General features: G+C 39.0%; 2 protein-coding genes across 2 annotated transcripts; one reads left to right on the top strand and one right to left on the bottom strand.

Moving 5' to 3' along the window:
* Positions 1-748: 748 nt before the first annotated feature.
* On the top strand, positions 749-2,883 carry LOC141009640 (cytochrome c oxidase subunit 5B, mitochondrial-like). Its single transcript, XM_073482325.1, has 4 exons — positions 749-937; positions 2,305-2,375; positions 2,450-2,549; positions 2,639-2,883. Exons 1-4 carry the CDS (start codon positions 835-837, stop codon positions 2,749-2,751), a joined length of 387 nt encoding a protein of 128 aa, XP_073338426.1. The 5' UTR covers positions 749-834; the 3' UTR covers positions 2,752-2,883.
* A 485-nt stretch (positions 2,884-3,368) lies between these two features.
* Positions 3,369-19,300, bottom strand: herc4 (HECT and RLD domain containing E3 ubiquitin protein ligase 4). The gene is made up of 25 exons (XM_073482326.1): positions 19,169-19,300; positions 17,921-18,192; positions 17,616-17,775; positions 17,307-17,383; positions 16,984-17,205; positions 16,818-16,908; position 16,356; positions 15,308-15,438; positions 14,979-15,133; positions 13,852-13,928; positions 13,111-13,235; positions 12,887-12,946; positions 12,505-12,616; positions 11,423-11,612; positions 11,145-11,317; positions 10,931-11,050; positions 10,739-10,837; positions 9,519-9,686; positions 8,721-8,864; positions 8,297-8,463; positions 8,009-8,075; positions 5,168-5,250; positions 4,846-5,029; positions 4,523-4,625; positions 3,369-4,404 (listed from the first exon to the last, which is right to left on the bottom strand). The coding sequence occupies exons 2-25, from the start codon at positions 18,144-18,146 to the stop codon at positions 4,196-4,198; spliced, it is 3,144 nt and encodes a 1,047-aa protein (XP_073338427.1). The 5' UTR covers positions 18,147-18,192; positions 19,169-19,300; the 3' UTR covers positions 3,369-4,195.
* Positions 19,301-21,636: the final 2,336 nt, after the last annotated feature.

Raw genomic sequence — 21,636 nt, 5'->3', positions numbered from 1 at the left:
TTTTGATTTTTCTAATGTCCTGTGTAAAGTAATAAAAACAGTTAAGTACTTAAATACATTTTTGAGGTAGGCTTCTATTCTATATAGGCACATATTGTACCTTATATTCTACTATATTCATTTGACACCTATAAAAGTATTTTGAAGATCATATCATATCATACAGTATAAAATATTATTCACGGTTAGAATAATAAATTACTTATTTTCAATAAAGTATTTAAAAGTACCTTTACCTCTAATCATCTACAACGCAAAATTCGCCATATACAGTAATACATTTGTAATAACAGACCAATGACATAATATCACACTGATAGGGGTCATTTTGCCTGTGAGTACTACTTTTGATAGCGTACTTTAAGTATATACTTAATATAGTATATTTTTTATGTACCATGTTTCACCTTGCTTTATCATACCTTTACTTCCATGACCTACGTAAACGGGCTACCTATGATATATTCTATTATATTAACTATCTAACTTGTATAAAATGCCTAGTGACTTTTACTTTGCAATTTCAGCTATATTTTCATATTCAGAAGTAGAGATGTTTAGGAAGTGTAGTACCTCCCTTTGAGTATTTCTAAAATGTGTATTAGGTATCAGAACCAATTTAAAATACAAAGTACACGACTTTCTTCATGTTGCCATTAGAGTTTCACTAGTTATTTACCACCTGTGTCTCTATTCATTTTCATTGGTTAGCGCTGCCATACGTCTGCTCCCATTGGTCAGACCAGCTGTCACTCAGCGGGCTGTCGGGGTCATCTCAGGACAGCTGATACAGTTGTGTCAGGTCGCTCTCAGTAACAGAGCTTGTCACCAAGAATGGCGGGACGTCTTCTTCTCCGAGCTTGTGCAACAACAACACTGCAGCTGAGGAGCAATGTGGCGGCCAGACCGTTACACCGTGCTCTGGCCACGGCGAGAGGCAAGTGTTTATAACCGACTGACTGAAGGCTTCAGCCCGTCAGACAGGCCCGCACACTACCGCAGACATACATGTGGGAGGTCAGCTGAGGCAGCTGGACTGTAAGTCAGGCTTATTATGGCGATGTTTTTTAGTTACTGCGCAGTTGTGTGGCTCAACCGCTGACTTATATCAGACACGACGTCTGTAATGGTGACAGTAGTTAGCTACCAATGATGTTTTATCACACAGAGGATAAATAACATTGAATTTTGACAAGTAATATTTATTCGCGGTAATAAAATATATGTGGTCACTTTTGGTGCTATGAGTGAGATTGCTGTGTTCAAACATGTTCCGCTTAAATGTGACTACAGCATTTGAATCAAATACTGAAGGTCATTTGGACTTTAACTCGAGGAAAGGCCTTTGATAGACCCACCTCCTCTGGCAGGCGCCTGTTGGTTTGGTGCCAGTTTCCTGATGGGGGCAGGAACAGGTTGGTGTGGGTGGCGTCCAGTGTCGACGTGCACTTTCACTGGTATTCAAGACTGTGATGTGCATACAGCACGACCTGGCTATAAGACTGTAGTGGTTTCTAATGTAAGATAAATCATTTGCTCAAACTCAAACTGAAACTAGGATGATTAAAGGTGCGCTATGTAGTTTTGGTGAGGAAATCTTAATCAGAAGAAAAAGATGTTCATCAACTGTTTTTTTAATGTCTCAACAAACTAAATAAACAAACTATTTGTTTTCATAACTGAATAAACTGAATAAACAAACTGACTTTAAAGGACAACACACTTTCATACTGTGATTCATGCTTTGTTTATATGTGGCAGACCCTGCCACCTTTCTAGCTTCAAACAGTGTTCTGGGGACCTTATTTTCCGCTGAGAACATCTTGTTTATTCAGTTATGGGAAAGATAAATATTTCTCAGTTTGTATTATTACCTCATTAGTATTGTAAATATTAAAACTATGAGTTTGAATTTCTTCTCCAAAACTACATAGTGCCCCATTAAAGATTAGTTCTCACCTTTTGTCCATGACACTAAAATCTAGAAACCGAGCTGGAAATCTTGTCTATCATCACCTTAAAAACTAAATTGGAAAAAAAAACTTGTTCATGCATTTATTTCCAGCAGGCCAGACTAATGTAAAGGTGTGTTCACAGGTGTTAGTAAAGCTACAGCTTGTCCAGAATGCTGCTGTCCTCATTAACACCAAGAAAGTGGAACACCAGTCTCTTTAAATCACTGCTCAAAAGGATAGATTTTATTTTTGCATTTGTTTTAATGTCATTTGAAGGCAATTTTAGCACTTGAAGCACTTTTGAATGGTGCTATATAAGTAAACTTGCCTCTGCCATATACATTTTCAGGAATACCAACAGATGAGGAACAGGCCACTGGACTGGAGCGTCGCGCCCTGCAGGGCTTCAAACATGGAAAGGTGGGCTGCTTTACACATCAGTATACAGTGCTTCAACCTTACAAGTACTCATTTTCTTTAAATTCTCATTACAGGATCCCTACAGTATACTGAAGCCCAAGGAGTACGCAGGCACCAAAGAGGACCCTCACATTGTGCCATGTATTGGAACCAAGAGGCTGGTGGGCTGTCTTTGTAAGTGATGTACAATAAAGGTGACGTCCGGTCATCTGTATGAATGTGTACATTGAAAACCAGGTGAACCATATTATCATTTTTTGCAGGTGAGGAAGACAACACAGCGATTGTGTGGTTCTGGCTTCATCAGGGAGATGCCCAGCGCTGTCCTTCCTGTGGTTCCCACTATCAGCTGGTCCACCATGAGCTGCCCCATTGAAACAAAATTTAACACAAACTCTGTACAAACGAGACAACACAGGCATTCATATTTGCCTCCTTCATGGCCATGTACTCCGATGTGTGCATATCATTTAACATGTACAGTTTATCATTAAAATGTAATCCTGAACTGAAGTGTCTTGACAGAAATCTGTTGTCAGGTTTTTTTAAATTTGGGAATAGATTAACATCAGGGGCATATATGGAATAAAATATTTATAACTATGTTTTCATTAGTGTACAATCACCTGAAACTGAGAACCACTGTGTTTTTTACCTTACAATGAGCCTTTTATATCTACAGAGGGAGCGGGTCCTCTTCTACGGACTCTACCATGTTTGTCGCCCAGAAGACACTGGCCCAAGAGAGGAACTTTTATATTTTTAGCAGCCAACATATGACAGGGTGACAAAAGGGCTCTGCAGTTGATTGTAAAACGGTGCTTAATACTAAACACTGGACCTTTAAGATGCACATCATTGCTATAAGTTTCATGTTAAAATTACTTTAAGCTGTGAATCCCACAGGCAAGATGTTAAAAGATGATCTAGTATAAAAACCAAACAAGCAGAAGACAGTAGTTAACAATGCCTTTAACAAACAATACTCATGTATTTCAGTGGCTGTACTATGTTTTATTTGTGGATTGTTTAAGGCTTACAGCCAAGAAAATCCACTCAGGATCTAAAGCAAACGCTTCACACTGCTCTCAATCAAACGGTTACAACAGAACTTAGATCAAACATAAAGAGAGTTAGTTTACAATGTCTGGGTTCAAACATTTTATGTACAGGGGTGAACACAACATCATCAACTCCTGTAAAATACAGTAGGAATCATTGCAGTAGCCATGCAGCAACTACTACCCCAGTGGAGCTTAAAATGTTACATTTCTGTCAGGACCCTGTCAGAGAGGTGTAATTTTAATGTGGTCATTTTGAGGCCACAGTGTGGATTATAATATAATTTGAGGTTTTTCTGATAAAATTTTCCACCAGTATAAACATAAGAGAAACATCTCACTATTACATGACACCTTAAGCTTCAGAGAGGTAATGCTACTACTTTTAACTTATATTTTACAGGTGTTTATGTTGCTGTATGCATGCCCTGTGTTGGTAAATACCAGTAGTTTGCTTCATCATACTTGTCTTATCCAAACATGAATAAAAGCATATCTACAAGAGCAATATCAAATGTAAATGGACTTGTAATAGGGCATACTATTATATACTACAGGGCAAATACTGTGATGGAAAAGCTGGAAAATCAATGTTAACGTGAAAGTCTAGACATCCAACTCATTTCTAGCGTCATGTGGCCGCCTCTTCTTTCCCAGAGTTCAAGTCTTAATGCAGGATTCAAGTCTGCAAAACGAAACATTTGGGAACGTGGTTGTCACCGACAGTCCGGCCATTGAGTTCGAGGCATTTATGTGTTTTCAGGCAAGATTAAAGCCTTGATTGTGATCAATCGCCTGGAGAAGCTTCTCACGGAGTGTTTCTCGACTCGTGTACTTGGGCAGGTCCAGCAGGTTGAAGCAGGTGTGGGCAACAGGTAAGTAATGCTCCCCTCCGCCAGTGGGCTGGATCACCAGCTTCAGGCTTTTCATGCCCAAGATGGGTATGCGGTCACTTCCTGTGAGGAACACTGTAGACACAAGGGACATTGTTTTACTTTTCCAGCATTAAACATGAGTTAATTCACCTTTCCAGAACAACATCTCTGATATTCTTTCAACACGTCATGCATGGTGGGCAGCACTTACACAGGAACTGTTTTTTCTTCTCCAAAGGAAGATCGTGGAACACCTCCCAGAAGAGCCTGATAGTGGGATGGTCCGTCCAGTACTCCCCTTTGTATTCAGTACTCTGAAGAGAGGAGACAAAATTTGTGCTATTCATAACTACTCCACAAATTTTGTGACATCAATATTTGCTTCTTTTAATGTGCATGTAAAAATAAATTAACATTTCTAATTTAAGAAAAACATTTTTTGTTTTTACACAGGCAGGAGTGGACACATTTTATCTAGTTATAGTTAAGGTTACATCAAAATCTAAACATGAATTGTTCAGATTGAAACAAGACCTTTTGGAGCTCCGTCCAGTCATAGTTGGTGTTCCCGATGACCATGGCTTGCAGTTCATTTGGCTGGAACAACTCAAGAACTTTTCCACCGCACACCTTGTGAAAGCCTGCATAGAAGCACTCAAATAGCGGCGCCACTGACGTGTTGAAAACGTAGTCTACGTATGCGGTGACAAATTCCTGCCTAAAAGAAGAAAAAGGGAATTAATTGAAAAGTAAATCGATTTTTATTAACATTATAAATGTAAAATAAAGTAGGGGACTTGATGCAGCAATATGACCACATTTCCAAAACTGAAAGAGTTTTTCATGAGAGTTTTACCTGTTTGATTTATTGACATTAATGTCTTCGCCGTTAGGTACTAGTTCCAAGACCTCTGTAGCACCGTAGTTTTCCTCAGTGATCTGAAAATATAGTGTTCAGATTTTATAAGGGTGCTCTGATCAGGTCATTGATCGTTGATCACCAATTTATTTTGATCAATTCAAAGAAATAGGTTGAAAACAAAATGAAAAGTCATCTATGAACTGTGAAACAACAGAATTAATATGAAATAAATGGGTTTATCTGATTTGCTCTTCTGATTTAGCTTTACAGAGACCACTGATCCAACTTTTTAGAGTGAATATCGGCTGATATAGTGGGGCTGCTTAAGTCCATTTTTGAGCCGAATCGTTCACTTCATGGTACAAGCACCAAATTTGGTACAAATGATGTCCAGGACATACCTTCTAATAAAAGTACGTTGCCCAGCTGAAAATCCAAGAGGGCCGCCAGTTTTCAAGATGGCCGCCTCGTCAAGCGCCAAAAAAAGGTTTTCGCGGTAGAACTTGAATTAACAGAAGAATGTTAATGATCCAAGCATCAAAATGAATGTATTATGACTGGAATAACTCGATGGTGTCAATTGAATTCCAATATGGCCACCAATTTTCAAGATAATGGCTATTAAATGACTAAAAAGTAGCGTTTTTGCGTTTTTTCTTCAGTTTTCTGCAATGATCTTAAGTGAAAATCTGCAGAATTCTGAGGGATGTGTTTTTTGTGTGAATCATTTGTGAAAATGTGTCCAAACTTTTGACTGTCACTCACCACACACACACACACACGCACACACACACATACAGCAACACAAGCGTTCTTTACTGAAATAAAAGTACTAATTTAGCAATATAAATGATAATTCATTAAAATTCTGTGGTCAACATTTATTGGTTAGTAATTTTTTATAAGAGTGATGTCAAAGCACAACCAGGGCACACTGGTGACATCACTGCTGTGAGACTCAGCATGGGGTTCAGTGTCAGCTTGTAGTGTACTAACTGTAGTTGTAGTTTACTAACTGTTGTAGTGGTGTACTCACTGTAGTTGTAGTATACTTTAGTGTCCCAAATGCTATCTAATAAGCCCCTGTATAGACTCAACTAGAAGTTTAGTTAGTTGTAGTATTGTAGTTAGATAGCCGCACCTGAATTGACAGGATGTGCCAGCGCGGGATAGCCGAGCCAAGGGTAACGGGGCTTTAGTTACCTGGATGGTGTACAGATCGCACGGGATTTATGGCACTGGATGAACGATCGGGCTAGGTGTAGGGCACCAGATACTTGAACCTAGTTGCATCCCATATTCCAATGTGCTATGATATTTTGTATGTTTGGGTGGTAAAAGGATAATCCCTCGACCTTCAACTGTATAAGATGTCTGCCGATAATCCATTGAGTTGTGCTACTAAAACTGACTGGAGCAAGTGTTGCCTCTGTCAGACAGATACAAAAGCAGCGTTGAAGTCTCCCCCTACCCGTTATGAGTGTAGTTCTGACGGCTATTCCATGATAGCCAAAAACATACCTCTATTTCAGGCAATCAACCTGTTGCCCATCAGGTTAGACACATCCAGATTGGATGATGGAGGTGGCATTGAGGATACATTGAGGCGAAACGGTGCAATGTATCACCAAAATTGTCGCAAAATGTTTAGCAACTACAAACTCAAGCGTGCCACTAAAAGAGCAGCTGAAACTCAAAATGATCCTGGTGAAGGACATCAAAAAATTCGAAGGGCTAGCACTGAAGTACAGCAAACTGAAAGCTGAAAGTCCTGCCAACTGGGGCTGGCAAAAAGATGGTCAGATCTGGCAAGTTCTCTGGACAACCCTTCCACCCATTGCTCAGACTTGTGAGCAGTTGACAAAATGTGGCTGCAAGACTGAATGCCAAGGACGATGCAAATGCTATCGCTTCGGCCTGAAGTGCACACAGTTGTGTGCCTGTGCATGTGAGGGCTAAGAAAATAGAACAACCAAGTTTAAGTTGAATGTTTGAGTTGGATATTTGTATTATTATTTTTTAAGTTATGTTGATTCAAGTTCTGGATCGTAAAACATGCAGCCTATGCTTTGACACCTTTTCTGTGTTTTTATACCGTTATCTAAAAATTTAAAAAAAAAAAAAAAAAAAAATAGCCTATGTGACCAGGGCAGCTATAGACCCCAGACAATGCAACAACGCCACTCTGGGAATTTCACCCAGAGAATACCACACCGGTTCTTGATTTAAAGTAGGAAGGAGCAGAGAGGTGCGTTTCTAGTTTTGCAAAATTAGTTTTATTATTTTTTTTTAAAGTTTTATTTAGACAAAACACATTTGACGTATCAGCTTGTATTAAAAAGATGTTGTTGGTCCAAAAGCTTTAAGTGAAACTAATGTCTTTGTTTGTGAGTGTTTTTTTCATTTAATTCGCATTGTATCATCATAATATTCAATAATTTTGATTTTCTAAATGCAGAGTTGTATTTCTCATGTGCAAAAACACATATTTCAATGTATAAACCATCAGAATAGGACTATTCAATCAAAATATAGTTCAAACGCTGTTTCAAACCACTTCGAATGGCGGCCATCTTGAAAAATGGTGGCCACTTTGTTTGTTCAAGTGGGCAACGTACTTTTATGAGATAGTAGGTCCAAAAGCACTTGTGTACCAAATTTGGCGCTTGTACCACAAAGTGAACGATTTTTCATTAATGTGCTCCACTAATAACGGTTGGTGCATGATCAAGAGGAGCACCCAGAAGATTTTGCGAATATGACATACAGATGTATCATGACTATTTATTTCACACTTGATGCACCACAGAGAGTGTCATTTGACAATCATCTTACTGTGAAGTTCAAGCAGAAGGTTTCCTCAAGGTCATCTTCTGTGTAGTCCAGTAACAGCTGCAGACTCCTAGTTTAAGAGGAAACAGAAACAGACATATTTTATGCTATTATTTTCTCATCAAGACGTTTGTTAAACACTTATGTTATCTTTCAATTAGCACTTTGTTTGGTATTACAACTGCAGCATTTAAAGAATACATTTTGGATGCAGTTAAGAAAATACCAAGGCAAACTGACATTCATAAACATGATAAATGGGAACCTCAGATGACTGTTCCTTGATCTGACCTTCCCACATCTGGCATTAGCTCTTTCAGGTCATCTAGTGTCGGCTTCCTCTTCAGAAGCTTCTTGTAAAGGGCCACAGGGAAGTGGAGCTCCACTATAGTGAGATTGTAGATGGCCAGGCCACAGATGACCCCGATGAGGTTGAACAAGTCAATGTCCTCAAAGGTCTGCAAGTGACAGTCAAGGATTGTCATCAAACATTGTATAGAAGGCAGGCTCAATGTGTCACATATTTACATTTATTTGGAAGCAAACAATAACAGGTGCACGTAAAGAATGTGTGCCTGTACTGCATCTGTCCCTTCAATTACTGGCCATAATGTTTCTCCAGGTTCTAAACAGGATATATACATTTAGTTCATTAATTTATTATATTTTTATTCCATCAGCATGAGCTAACAAATGGGAACTACACAGCAAGTACCTTGTTTGAAAACCAGATGAGCCTAGACTCCTCGTAGTAACGGAACATCCCATATTTGGGATCCAGCAGCTCTTTCATGATCAGGAGGAAGAACTCCTTTCTCACACCTCCTGCATCGACGGCCTCTTCTCCCACGAAAATCACCTGCCACCAATGTGTCACACATTAGAATGACAGCAGTGCCTTTTATGTCTAAATTTAAATGGAAACACAGATTTGTATGTAAACTGTGTGAAGAATACTTGAAGCAACACATTTGATTATTCCATTGCTCTATGACAGATAATTCACTATTTAATTGATGACATAAGCCCTTTAATTACTTTTATGAAATCAATTTTAATATAAACCTACATTTATAGATGTTAAGTCACTTTAGGCATTAGAAACAAGCTATTAACACAACATGGAAATATTATCTAATATTAAATATTATCACACATAACATTGAGAGGGCAAACATAAGAGTTCAATAATGACTCTCTTTTTAGCTCCGTTTTGGTTTCAACCAACTCCTGAAGGAAATATCTGTCTCTTCAGCAGCTAAATGCTCCGCTGTGTGTGTTCACCAGCAAGCTATTAATTTTCTCTATGTGCTGGATGGTGCTAGGAAGTGCGTTTTTTGAGTCTTTTCGCTGGAAACAGCTGCCTGCTGCAATGAGACTGCATAACTGAGGGTAACTACGAGTTACAGGGGAATTTTCTGTGGGTTCGTCACAATGAGCAACATCTTTGAAATGGACGTAACTCCTGTGATTCATTGTCAATATAAAAATACTAATTTTAAACAGCTTTTACCTTGAGTGGTTTCTTGTAGTCAACATTCTTAGACTTCCTGAGGACTTCCATGGTGTCTCCGACAATATTTTCCCTCCTTACGATGAGGATGAGGCACGGGTTGACCGATTCCACTGCTGGCATGAACATGGAGCTGAAGTTCTGCATCTGTGCCTGGTCCACTGCCATCTATAAATATAACAGGAGAAGGATGAACCAGGACCACATGGAATCTGCGGCCTCAGAATTTTGGTGATTTTCCGCAGATTTTGAACAAGTAGAGCTGCTCAAAAAGTCTTAAATGAATATTGTCTGTTACTTTCCAAGTAAAAAGTCTGCTGAATTCCACAGATTTTCATTCTGGATCACCGCTGAAAAGTGGGAAAAAAAGCTGCAGATTCCGTTTGGGTCTGATGATCCCAAATCATTTGACTGCACTTTTTGATGGAGTGAAACCAATCAAATGGAGGAAAACGCAAAAATGACGATTGAGACCTTAATTCTGTCATTTACTGCATTCTATCTTTTATCTATCGTTTAAACTTCAATGTGGCGTAACTCTCCTTTTGGTTGTGAAAAGAAAAGAAAAAAAAACACGAGAAAGACTTACAGGGACAGCTATCAGGTAAAACTGAGGTGTCAAATTACAGTAGAGTTAAGCTGATGTGCTAGCTTGCCGTCCATCTCTCTCCAGTCTGTCTGTCTTGTTAACCTAGCTGGGCATTGTGTTCGTTGGTCTGTGTTTTATCAAGCCCAGTATTCTGTGACCAGAACATACATTCATATGCACATGCATGAAATGAAGCATTTTCCAGGAGCAATTTGTGCGGGGACCAGACCAGATGATATACAGGCACTATAGTACTCCTCGATGGCATACATGATTTTAAAACAAGACTATGATAATCTAGTCTTTTAGTCATGGTTTAGTTAAAACTCTGGATTAATGCACAATGGAAAGCAAAAGATTGATATCGACTTCAGCCTATAGACTTGTGGTAATAACGTATAGGCAAAGCTGTGTTATATAGCGGCTTAGGAGGACTCGACTAAGCTCAGTGTTATATTTGATCATTTTCTACAATTTCTTATTTATGTTCACATTATTTATGATACAGCCAAATTGGTGCATTTCACTTTAAAATATGCAAAATCTTCTTCTGGGTGAGCACGTCCAAGGACCCGCTAGAAGGTCCAGGGTCCACCCACCAGTCTCACAAAACCCTGCAGAAAACACTGACCTGCATCTGTATGACAGCATCAGTCTGAAGGAGTGTTGTTTTCGCTTGTGCATCAAATACAAATGGATACCTGCACAGAGTCACGACACCATCATGACCCTGAGGATACAGAGGCATAAACAAATGGTTCATACCGATGCCTAAACATAGACAAATGTTACAACGTGAAACTGACATCAATAGTAGACTCACCATTGGGTACATCTGCCTCTGAATCCATGTGACGTAGTCATTTCTGATGTCTATCAAGTCATCCAACTCATGGATGTAGAATTTATCATACTGAATGATGTGTCCTGCTCTCTCACTCACCTGATACGACAGGAAAATGGATGTTATCAACAGTTCTTCATGGTACTGTATGATGTACAGTACACAAATCCACAGATTTGTTTAAATTTCTCACCGTGTGCAGGATCTCCAGGAATCGGAGGGACGTGTCCAGGAAACAAGTGAAAATTCTCTGCTCTTCTGAGGGAATGCCCACTTTGTGCATCTGAAGGAGATATACCACCACTTCCTTGTACAACTCAACCAGCCGCTGGAAGACTCTGGGCTCAAACGTAGCCCACCAGTTTCCTGATGCAAATACAAACATTTTGTGAAAAAAGTTGAAAAAAAAATGTCAGAGATATTGTTGCATCATGTGTGGCCTGAGGCATAACAAAACGTTCTTCATCCTACCTAGCACCTTCAGTGGAGTCTCTTTCAAGCTGATGACTGATTTGGCAAATGGGATGGCGATGGTGACATAATTATTTCGGTCACTGAGAAGAGGGCATTCTGGAAGAGTGAGGTAGATTCTCAGGGCTTCAATGTCTGGGGGAGAGTTGCTTAGTCTGGGAAGAAGATGTTTCTCCAGACTGGCAGCAATCTGAGGGAGACAGAAGAAAGACACTGTGATTAAACAATGATAAGCCAAAGTGCAACAATGACACACTCAGGCGGGGCAGGGTGCTCATAGAGGCAGAGAGTGGAAAAAGAAAATTATCCGATTCAAATTGTCTTTATTAAAGGGACTTCGTGGTGCATTCAGGTGCACCTCGTAAACTCAAAAATCTATATTGGAATCGTCATCAAGATATTTTTTTTCCTTTGCTGAAATACATTAGTCTGCATACTTTCTTGCTCTTTCTACAGCATTTTTAATAACTGGATGCTAAAATCATAAAAAATATCAATTTCTCCATAGGCAGGATTTTAACCAAAAAACTGGAAAACATTTCATCAAATTCTTAGCGTAAACATTCATATTTTTTAATAACACACCAAGATAGAGAGTTTCTTCAGTGTTTCCCTCTCATAGACTTTACTTAGGCATGCCGTCCAGGTACATTAACAGCCGCCCAAGTATATTTGGCAACCCATTTGAGCATTTTTCTTTTACTTTTTTCTTCATTTGTTCAAGAGAAAGACGCCATCTGCGATCAATTAACTAGTTGAAAATCTACCATACCTCTGCCCCTCCCGTCTACTGACATCTGCACATACGCTGCAGAGAGAGACACACACACACACTTTGTGATTGTGATGCCATCACTCCTATTAAATGTAGGCTTTTAGCACCCCCAAGGTGTCGGGGAAGGGGGCCCACTGAGACTGCATACTTTATGTATGAGGCCCACATATATAATATATATTGCGCCCACATATACATTACATCCAAATCTAAACTAAATCCAACCGTTTCCAGGCACAAAATCTAAATTATATGAGCATCCAGCTCAGCCACACTGTTGACAAGAATGTGAGGAATATTGGGTTACCTGCTGAGTGATCTCAGGGTGATCTTGTTGGACCACTCTGTGAAACAGGAGGCGAGCCATGTTCATATCCACCCCTGAACATTTGCTGCTGGTACTGTAGTGATCTGGATGACTGTGTAAAAGACATTGACAGTGATTTACAGTAAATACACTGTCGCAATGTAGCATCCCAAAAAGTTAAAGAATGAATTGCAAAGAAATCAAATAAGCAGACCCCAACCTGGGAGTAGGTTTGAAAACTCTAGGTTGATAAATAAAGTTCTAAGGATTTGTTAATTCTGACATATATCAGTCGTAAATAGAGTGTGAATACGAGGGATAAAAGAGGTCTGTTGGAAAACAGAACGAAAATAACAATGGACTTAATCTTAAACGTAATTACCTCGTTGACAGAAATGATCCATTGAGGCAGCTTGCTGAGGAGAACACGAGGTCAATCTCACTAAAGGAATCATAAAAGGCAAGTAATAAGTGTGACTACTTTTGACAAGCACATCTTCACAAAGAACTTCAAATCATGACGTCTTGTGACTACAATGAACCAAAACTAGCAATAACACCAATAACATGTGGTCAGCCAAGGTTCTTGTGAAGAGAGGACTTTACTTGGAGATTTCTTGTGGGAGTCTTCCTGGTGAGTGACTCAACCATTTTTGTATGATGTTCTCATTTAAGGTGCAAATCTTTCTGTGGGAATTGTGTATCTTCACGTCGTGTATGTTCTGGAGCTTCTACAACAACAAAGAATTAAAAGTTATGAGGAAGGATCCAGTGAAAAGCATTAACTTGTGTAAACTAAAGTTAAGTAGAGGGCAAAGCAGAGAAATCAGTTTTAAATGTGCAAAATCTAAGTGGTGTTCACTTCGATTATGTAGCATTTTGAGAAATTTCAGGTCACACATGTTTAAAACAAAAAAGAAGAGCTAGTTGGATCGAAGCAAAATAAATTACAAAGAAGCGGGCGCTCCTGACCCAGAGATGAACATTGTTTTACAAGAGAGAGAACAAGATCATGCAAAAAACATTTTGCTTTCATGTAATGTAAAAAAAGTTAGAAAGCATTTATACACATGGCCACATTATTAAAAACAAAATGTCTCAACTATGCAGGATCGGGTGAAGCAGTCTTCCCTCCCCTGTATGACACAGTTATGCCATCTTAAAAATTCCAAGTATGATTGTTAGAAAAAAGTCCCATACAGCTGTTTGTCAAAAACAAGGAGCTAACAAATCATTTTATAATGAGTTAAGAGAAAAGAGGCTTGCAATTTACCAAAAATACCTAAGCACCTCTAAGAAACCTCAATGATTCATTAAGCGAGACTCCCTTTGTTTATGAAAACTTACATTGGCAGTGAAATAGTGAGAAAAGCTCTGGTCTCCTCCAGCATAAATCCTCGTGACACAACAGCCCTGCTCCAAGTCTGCAATGAAATTTAATGACAGCAAGAAATAAATGTATGGATAAATAAAGTCATTGGAATGACCTAAGTGTACATAGAAGTATAACGTGTCAGGGACAGTTCACCCCAAAATCAAAAATACATGTATTTCCTCTTACCTGTAGAGCTATTTATCCATCTAGATTGTTTTGGTGTGAGTTGCTCAGTTTTGGATATCGGTCGAAAAGATGTCTGCGTTCACTCCAAATTAAAAGGACTCGGCTTGGCGGACTGGCACTCAGCTTGTGGTGCTCAAAACACCAAAAAATACATTTGTAAAACTCAAGAGCAATGTGTCTTTCAACAAATCATGGCCCAGTTACTCAAAATAACCAATAGACCTTGTTTTAAGCAGTTTCACGGAGGAACTATTTTCCTCCCGTGTTACTGTGCAGAAGGAAGTGAGCATCCACTCATGGACGAGAGGCAATATTGACATACACAAAGCTAATTAAGCTTGCTAACATTAAAGCTCAGCCGATGTCATTAATGTTTAAATCCTATGCTTTAGTGCGCACAAGCCTCTTGTCCATTAGTAGATGCTCACTTTCTCCTTTACAGTGTTACAGTTGGCAGTTCTGTTCAGTAGAAAGAAAATACAAGAAACTGCTCACAACAGGGTCTGTGGGTTATCTTGTGTAAGTGGGTCATGATTTCCGGAAACAAACATTGCTGTTGAGTTATTTTAAATGTTTTGAGCAAGACAAGCCAAATGCCATTTGTTCCATTATTTTCCAGAAAAGGCAAGACATCTCTACAGCCGTTATCTCCAAAACTCACGCAAAACAATTAAGTTGGATAAATAACTAAACAGGTAAGAGGAAAAATAAAAATAAAAATTCCCACTGAGAATCAACATTCAACCATGTAGCTTTTGGCAACTTTCCACATTCAACCAAACCAGGAATAAAATAAAAAAATGTTTGACTTCCATCCATCAGATAGAAAAAAACCCTTCTCCAATGAGATACTCCGTTTCTACAATAAGATCTTGATAAGTTTTAAATTACAACAATTATTAACTTGTCTTACCTGTATCGGTTGGAGCAGTGAAGGCTACGAAGGGGCCTTTGACCGGGGCAGGGCTTTTTCTGTTGCAGGTGGAGCGAGTACCAAGCTGCCCGTTACCACCAAGCCCAAAAGAGTACATCTTTCCAGAGGAGGGCGTGAAAGCCAACGTGTGCTGCCTTATAATTGCAAAAATATTTACTTTATGACATTTTAATAATATTCAACTATGCCTGTTTATCTTTTAGACTGCTCATTTAATGACAGTATGTACATTGTTGGCAATACACAAAAAATGTGATATGTCATCCATGTTTGAGATAAAACTTAAAAATAAACAAAGTAAATTTTACCTTCCACATGAAATCTGTGTAACTACATTTCCCATGAGCTCAAACACTTTCCTGGGGTTGATTTCATGGTTTGTAGAGTAATGTCCAAGTTGTCCGTATCCTCCTGCTCCAAATGTAAACACTCCTCCTTCCTGTAAAATCAGCAACACCTGTTGTTCTGATGTTTTCATGGTCGGGAGCACTGGAAGGCCAACTTTTTTGCAGACACTGAAGAATACAGGGCTGGACCCAACTGAGACGGCATGTAGGACCAGTTATCCACTTATTTATTAATAGGAAACAACCAGCCCTGTCACAGGGTTTATTTTCACCTGCAAGTCGGAAAACAGGGATCTACTTCTACAACCTAAAACCACTACTGAAACTCACTTTGCTCCGGGCACTTAGGCAGCATATAAGCCTTTTCATCTACCAGCCATGAGATTTTAAAACACTTAAACTAGCCAAAGTAAAAGACTTCTTTATTTTGTTGGAGTCTTACTTCTTGAATTATGTCCAGCCAGTCCATATGGGGTCATTTGTATGAGAAGATTGAGCTGGATGTAAAAAGCCGATACCAATACTGATTATGAGTAATCAAGGAGACTGATAACTGATAACTGGAACCGATTTGCAGTAAAAATAAAAATCTTAGTGTCAAAGCTGAGAATAACCAGTGATGGAATGTAACCAAGTCCTATTTACTCAAGCATTGTAATTAAGTAGAATTTTGAGGTTCTTTAGTATTTCCATTTTCAGCTCTCCCACCCCACTACATTTATTTGATAACTTTAGTTACAAGTAACTTTGTAGATTCAGATTATTCAGTGCTAATAGGCTATGACTTGTGATGTGTAACCAATTAGATAGTGTTGTGGGTGGGACATTAAGTGAGACCACAGAATGGTGAATACAGACTGAGAAAGAATGCCACATCAGAGCCAAAATAGTGCATTTTTAAATCAATTTATGTTTTTTGGCAATCAAATCCCAAAAACACCAATACCAATGATTGGAAAAATGCTGAATCTCGGCCCTGATAATTGGCCAGGCCGATAATCGGTCTTACCCTAACTAAAACTGTCAATTAATACAATTTTGAAGGGCTACTTCTTGCTTCAACATTGACACACTCCACTGGGCATTATAATGCCATAGAAAGTTTAACAATGCAACTGATGAGACACTCATCTTCATTCATTTGCCACAATCTTCAGTCTCAAATTAGTGGTTTCGATATTTTAGTCAAACTGTAATTGTTTAAAACCTGTCAGAGTGGCCTGCCAGGTTGAATTTGCAAAGCCCTGAAGACTTAATTGTACAAGTTAACTTGAGTCTTTGTGACCCCAGATCTCAGCAATTAGGCTGGCCAATAAAATACAAAAAATATGAATGGTAGTTAATTGTGGTAAAAAAAAAACCAATGAATTCACCACCACTAATCACACCACTTTAGGTGACCACAGATTAAATTCACGGTCTTACAAATAACACTGTACATTTATCAAATGACCGAGAAGTATAACTTAACTTGGTTAGTGCTGCTGTGTGATCTTCTCCACAGGAGATGTATATCACTCTCTGCGATCTAAGGGACTTCAGCAGGGCTGGGAAACACCGATCTGCAAAAGACCTCTCAATTAGTCAGAGTCAAGGGATTAAATGCTCACAACTGCTTCAGAGTTTTGACCACCCACCATTGGTGTCATTGAGACCCAGCTGACCAAACTTGTTGCGCCCCCAGCCAAACACCGCTCCTGAGAGTGTGAGGGCAAAGCTGTGAGCGCCACCTGCAGATATCTGGGCAAACGGAATGCCCTGCAGAGACTGAATGATTTGGGGTGTGGAAATACTTTGTCCGTTTAATCCCAGCCCAAGTTGTCCATATCGATTCTGGCCCCAAGAGAAGACTTGGCCTCCTATGAAAAGAATTAGGCATAACATGTAATGTCTTCACGTGAGGGAAACATAATAAGCTGAATGAATAAATGTGCACTCTGTGGGTTCAATCTATCCTCACCTCTTGAAAGTGCATGGGAGTGCCAATACCCGCAGGCTACCTGAGCAATTTGTACATCTGACAAACTCTTGATGTTTCTGGCATTTTCACAGTGAGAAGAAAATTACAATTATTTTTGTTCAAATTAGTTTCAATTAACAATTTAATTGAGAATGTTTCTTTGATATTTAGACAATAAACATGCAGATAGAGTTAAGATGTTTTAATTACGTGCTTTTTTACATAAGAAAGCATGGGAAAATAGTTTATTATGCAGAACAAACAAGAGAGGTGTCACACAAATCAGTATCAAAACACTGCTGAATTTACCTAGGCACACGAACACATTCTTCAAAGTTATTTAGGCCCAACTGCCCATCTGAGCCCAGACCCCATGAGAAAATCTGCCCTTTGTCATTCAGGGCAAGCGTGTGGGACTGTCCACACGACACTGCCACTATGATCTGTGCATCCAGAGCCACAACCTGTTCTGATGGAAGACAAAGAGAAATGTTTATGTGATGATGACTGATTTTTACCATGTGTTATCATACAACATAATAGACATACACACACACACACACACACACACACACACACACACACACACACACACACACAAGAATATCACGAACCTGGTTTCTTTCTGGACTTCTCATGTCCCAGCTGCCCCAGGTCATTGCAGCCACAGGTGTATACTGTCCCATCCTCCAGCAGGAAGGCTGTGTGTCTGTGGCCACACCCCACATCGCACACTTGCTTACCGTGAAAGAATTCACATTTCCGTGGCTCAACCACAATCTCTTCATCAATCCCACCCAAGCCTAGTTGTCCGTAGGAAGCATTTCCCCAGCACAGCATTGTAACTCTCCCCCTTTGGCTATACACGCCAGCAGGATCCCCGTCTCTGTGAAAACGAAAGAGACACCTCGGTTAATCCAACCTTACGGAGCCCATAGTTTTGTTTGCTAGATACACTTCAGCTGGCAACACCTAGCAAGGTAGCCAAATAACGTCATGGCTAAATAACATTACTAACGCTACATAAAGACAGACGCGTACGTGTGCTTAGCTTAATTATTGTATTTATGATTTAATAATATATTTATAACCTAATAAAAAATACAGTGAACTCGTGGCTGACTAGGTAGCATGTAAACAGATTAGCCAAGTGAGCTACAGTTAGATTAACGGTCGTAGATGAAATACTTTGCTAGCTAAAATCAGCGAATGACTTCCGGTTAGGGCGTATGGAATTTCAAATTAAAGCAAAAGTCTAAACATGTTTAAATCAATGTATTCTTAATATGTATATTCAACCACATTTGATAAACAGGTAAGAGCTCAACGTATTGTCTGGTGTCATAAAAGTAACAACTGCGACGTTTCTTCTAAGATTTATATGAATTATTGTAAACGGAAGTACATTCTTGATCCGACCGGAGGACGGCAGATAAAGACAGCTAGCGTCCCTCTTGACGTTACTCTACCATGATTAAAAGCGAGCCAGAGCAGTCATGACTGACGCAACTTGACCAAGTTAATTTGCCATTCTTTAGTAGTTAATGATATTAGCAATGAAGGTGAAAGAAATAACGTGAGCTAAGGGAACAATTTGTAGAAAGGCGTTCGACACGTGGCGACATTAATATAGCATGGCTTTCCTCAAACACTGCTGTTATGTTAGCAAGCTAACGTAGTCACAACATAATACAGTCAGCTATCAGCTATCAGTCCGTGTAGTAAGGTGACTGCATAGCTAACGTTAAGTGTGGCAACTTAAAAATCTGTACTCTTTTTATGTCACATTTTTCGAAAGCAATTACCAAGTTACAAACATGTCTAAGTCTGCTATAACGTGAAAGCCAAATAGCAAAGCTTACCAAACCCGCCAGGTCTGACAGTGTTGCTGGCTTCCAGTGTTTTTGCTTGCTAGCTCTCCTGAGTGTTAAAAATGAACATGCCAGCACATTTCAGTATTTAATATCGAAAGCCAGCTGCCAGCTAGTTGTAAAAAATCCTACCCAGTCGCAATACCTCTGTCAACAACTGCTGGAAAGCCGCTAAGTTAGCAGTAATACACTCTGAATGTCCGGTTTTTCCTTTAGAAATAAAACATCTTGTAATTGACTCTCAAACAGACAGTGCAACTGTGCATTTCTACTTTACCTATACACTGAGAGTAATGTCTGAAAAATGTGAACGCCTTATTTATAACGTGCTGTGTAACCGTAGTGAAGCTTAAGCGTGAAAGTGGTGACTTTTAATATTTGAACGTATGCTCATCTAACCGGAAGTAACATCGCTTTTCCGTAAACTTCACTGGTGAAGAAATGTCGCGATGCATCAGCAATGTTCTAGATGGAGCACACGCGCATGCGCCTTCCTGCAACTGTTTATGTGTAGTATATACATACTATAAAACACACACACACACAAGCATTTTATGTATCCACATTATGTACACACAGCAGTGTATAATCTGTCAAGTTCAAACATATACTATAAACAACACTAAGAATGGGCTATACAATAGTCTGCATATTACAATATGACAGGGGCACAATGTAGTGTAGAAGAAATTCAAACTCAGAATTTAAATCTTTACAATATTTATGAGGTAATAATACAAACTTAAAAATATGTATTTTTCCATAACTGAATAAACAAGCTGTTCTCAGAGGAAAATAAGGTCCCCAGAACACTGTTTGAAGCTAGAAAGGTGGCAGGGTCCGCCAAGTATACTTAATCAAACAGTATGAAATTGTGTTGTCCTTTAACAAAGATAGTTTCTTTATTTAGTTTGTTCAGGCATAAACAATCAGTCAAAGAAATTCTTTCTGTTCTAAAATTTCATACCAGGAACTACATAGTGCACCTTTAATATTATCTAAATTATAATAATTGTTTTCAGTCTGTGAAAATGTTGTTTACCTTGTGAAATTATGGGTATACTAGAAGGAAGTTGTTTTTTAATACTCGTCCACCTGACATGTGGTAAATAAAGTAAGGTGGTCTATGAAACATTTGGCTCCCTCTGGTGGAAGATATACACAAATAAAATCACTCACTCACCAATGCATTTATTTTTATGAAAAAAGATTAAGGGCATGGTATAGTGGTGTTTACTCACATATTAGATTAACTGTTCCAACTTTGCTACCAAGGAATGTTGTGGCGGTACTGGCTGTAAATTGCTTACAAGCCAGCCCAACCTACATAAAAATATAAACAAAAAACATGAAAGTCTAGGGGGAAATGCCCAATGTCCGCTACTCGGACAATAAATCAACAAACAAAATGCTTCCTACAAGCCCCAGGGAAATAAAATGGTAAACTGAAAGTGTATAGGGGCTTGGGGTTTTAAGGGGTTCCCAAATAAACAAAGTTTCCTCACTATAAAGATGTGGGTAGCCAAGAAAACCCAATAGGGCCTAAACAGACCAGAGTTTCTGGCTGCCAATCTAAGGGGAATGAGGTTCTCAGTGATTCAGTGAGAGCTTCAGCATGAGGGTGGGAGCCACCAGTGTGCCATTTCCCACCTCTCTTAAGCCTTTACAAAAAGGGTGTCATCACACCATGATTGGCTGGGAGGGAAATGCCCCAAGCTGCTTCCACTCCTCAATCAGGAGTCAGTCTCCCCACCTGTGCACAGGTGATCTGAATCCCCTGCAATTAGTCCAGAGGGAAAATCAGCCCAAACAAAGAAAAATAGCAAGTCACAAACAATTGGACTGCTACAATATAAAGAATAATATGTCTGTACTACAGGACAACAATAAAAACATATTTTCTCCTCTCTGGTGGGGGTGATTAACAAAACTAATAGTGTAGCGGTCCCTGCCACAATATTACTACATGCTTGGTGGAAGAAGGTAGTCCTATCACGGTGAAAGTAGCAATACAACAATGAAAAAAAGCTCATTTACAAGTAAAAGTCATTAAAATCTTACTGAAGTATGCAATCACATTTTTACTTGATGTATTCACAGTAAAAGCACTAAAAATGCTGAAATGTGGCCCTGGGGAACCTAACAATGTCATTGAACATATATAATTTGATTGTTTAACAAGGTATTACAGCATAATATATTACCAATAAACGTGAAAGCAGTATTTGAATACTCTTGTAGTTAAATTTCAATCCTTTGTATACTGTTGGGTAGATTTATAGGTGTTTCATAATACTTGCCAATTAAATTTGTGGACATACGCCACCATACGAAGGGCTTTACTGCTGCCATTTTGATGAGTAAATAAGTAAAATAAGATCTATCACAACGCAGAGTTGGTTAAATAACACATCAGTAAGTTATGGCTTTAAAATAGGAACGGTTAAAGCAGAACCAGA

The sequence above is a fragment of the Pagrus major genome, chromosome 15 (genome assembly GCF_040436345.1).
Source record: "Pagrus major chromosome 15, Pma_NU_1.0".
Classification (NCBI taxonomy): Eukaryota; Metazoa; Chordata; class Actinopteri; order Spariformes; family Sparidae; genus Pagrus; species Pagrus major.
Note: the sequence above shows the minus strand (reverse complement) of the source record. Positions and strands in the feature narration are given on the sequence as shown.

Coding starts and splice junctions, on each gene's coding strand:
- LOC141009640 (XM_073482325.1), top strand. CDS start 835: ATGGCGGGACGTCTTCTTCTCCGAGCTTGTGCAACAACAACACTGCAG. Junction 2,376..2,449: donor AGGGCTTCAAACATGGAAAG/GTGGGCTGCTTT, acceptor TTCTCATTACAG/GATCCCTACAGTATACTGAA. Junction 2,550..2,638: donor GAGGCTGGTGGGCTGTCTTT/GTAAGTGATGTA, acceptor CATTTTTTGCAG/GTGAGGAAGACAACACAGCG.
- herc4 (XM_073482326.1), bottom strand. CDS start 18,146: ATGCTGTGCTGGGGAAATGCTTCCTACGGACAACTAGGCTTGGGTGGG. Junction 5,251..8,008: donor CCTTCTGCTTGAACTTCACA/GTAAGATGATTG, acceptor CTATATTTTCAG/ATCACTGAGGAAAACTACGG. Junction 5,030..5,167: donor AATGTCAATAAATCAAACAG/GTAAAACTCTCA, acceptor TTCTTCTTTTAG/GCAGGAATTTGTCACCGCAT.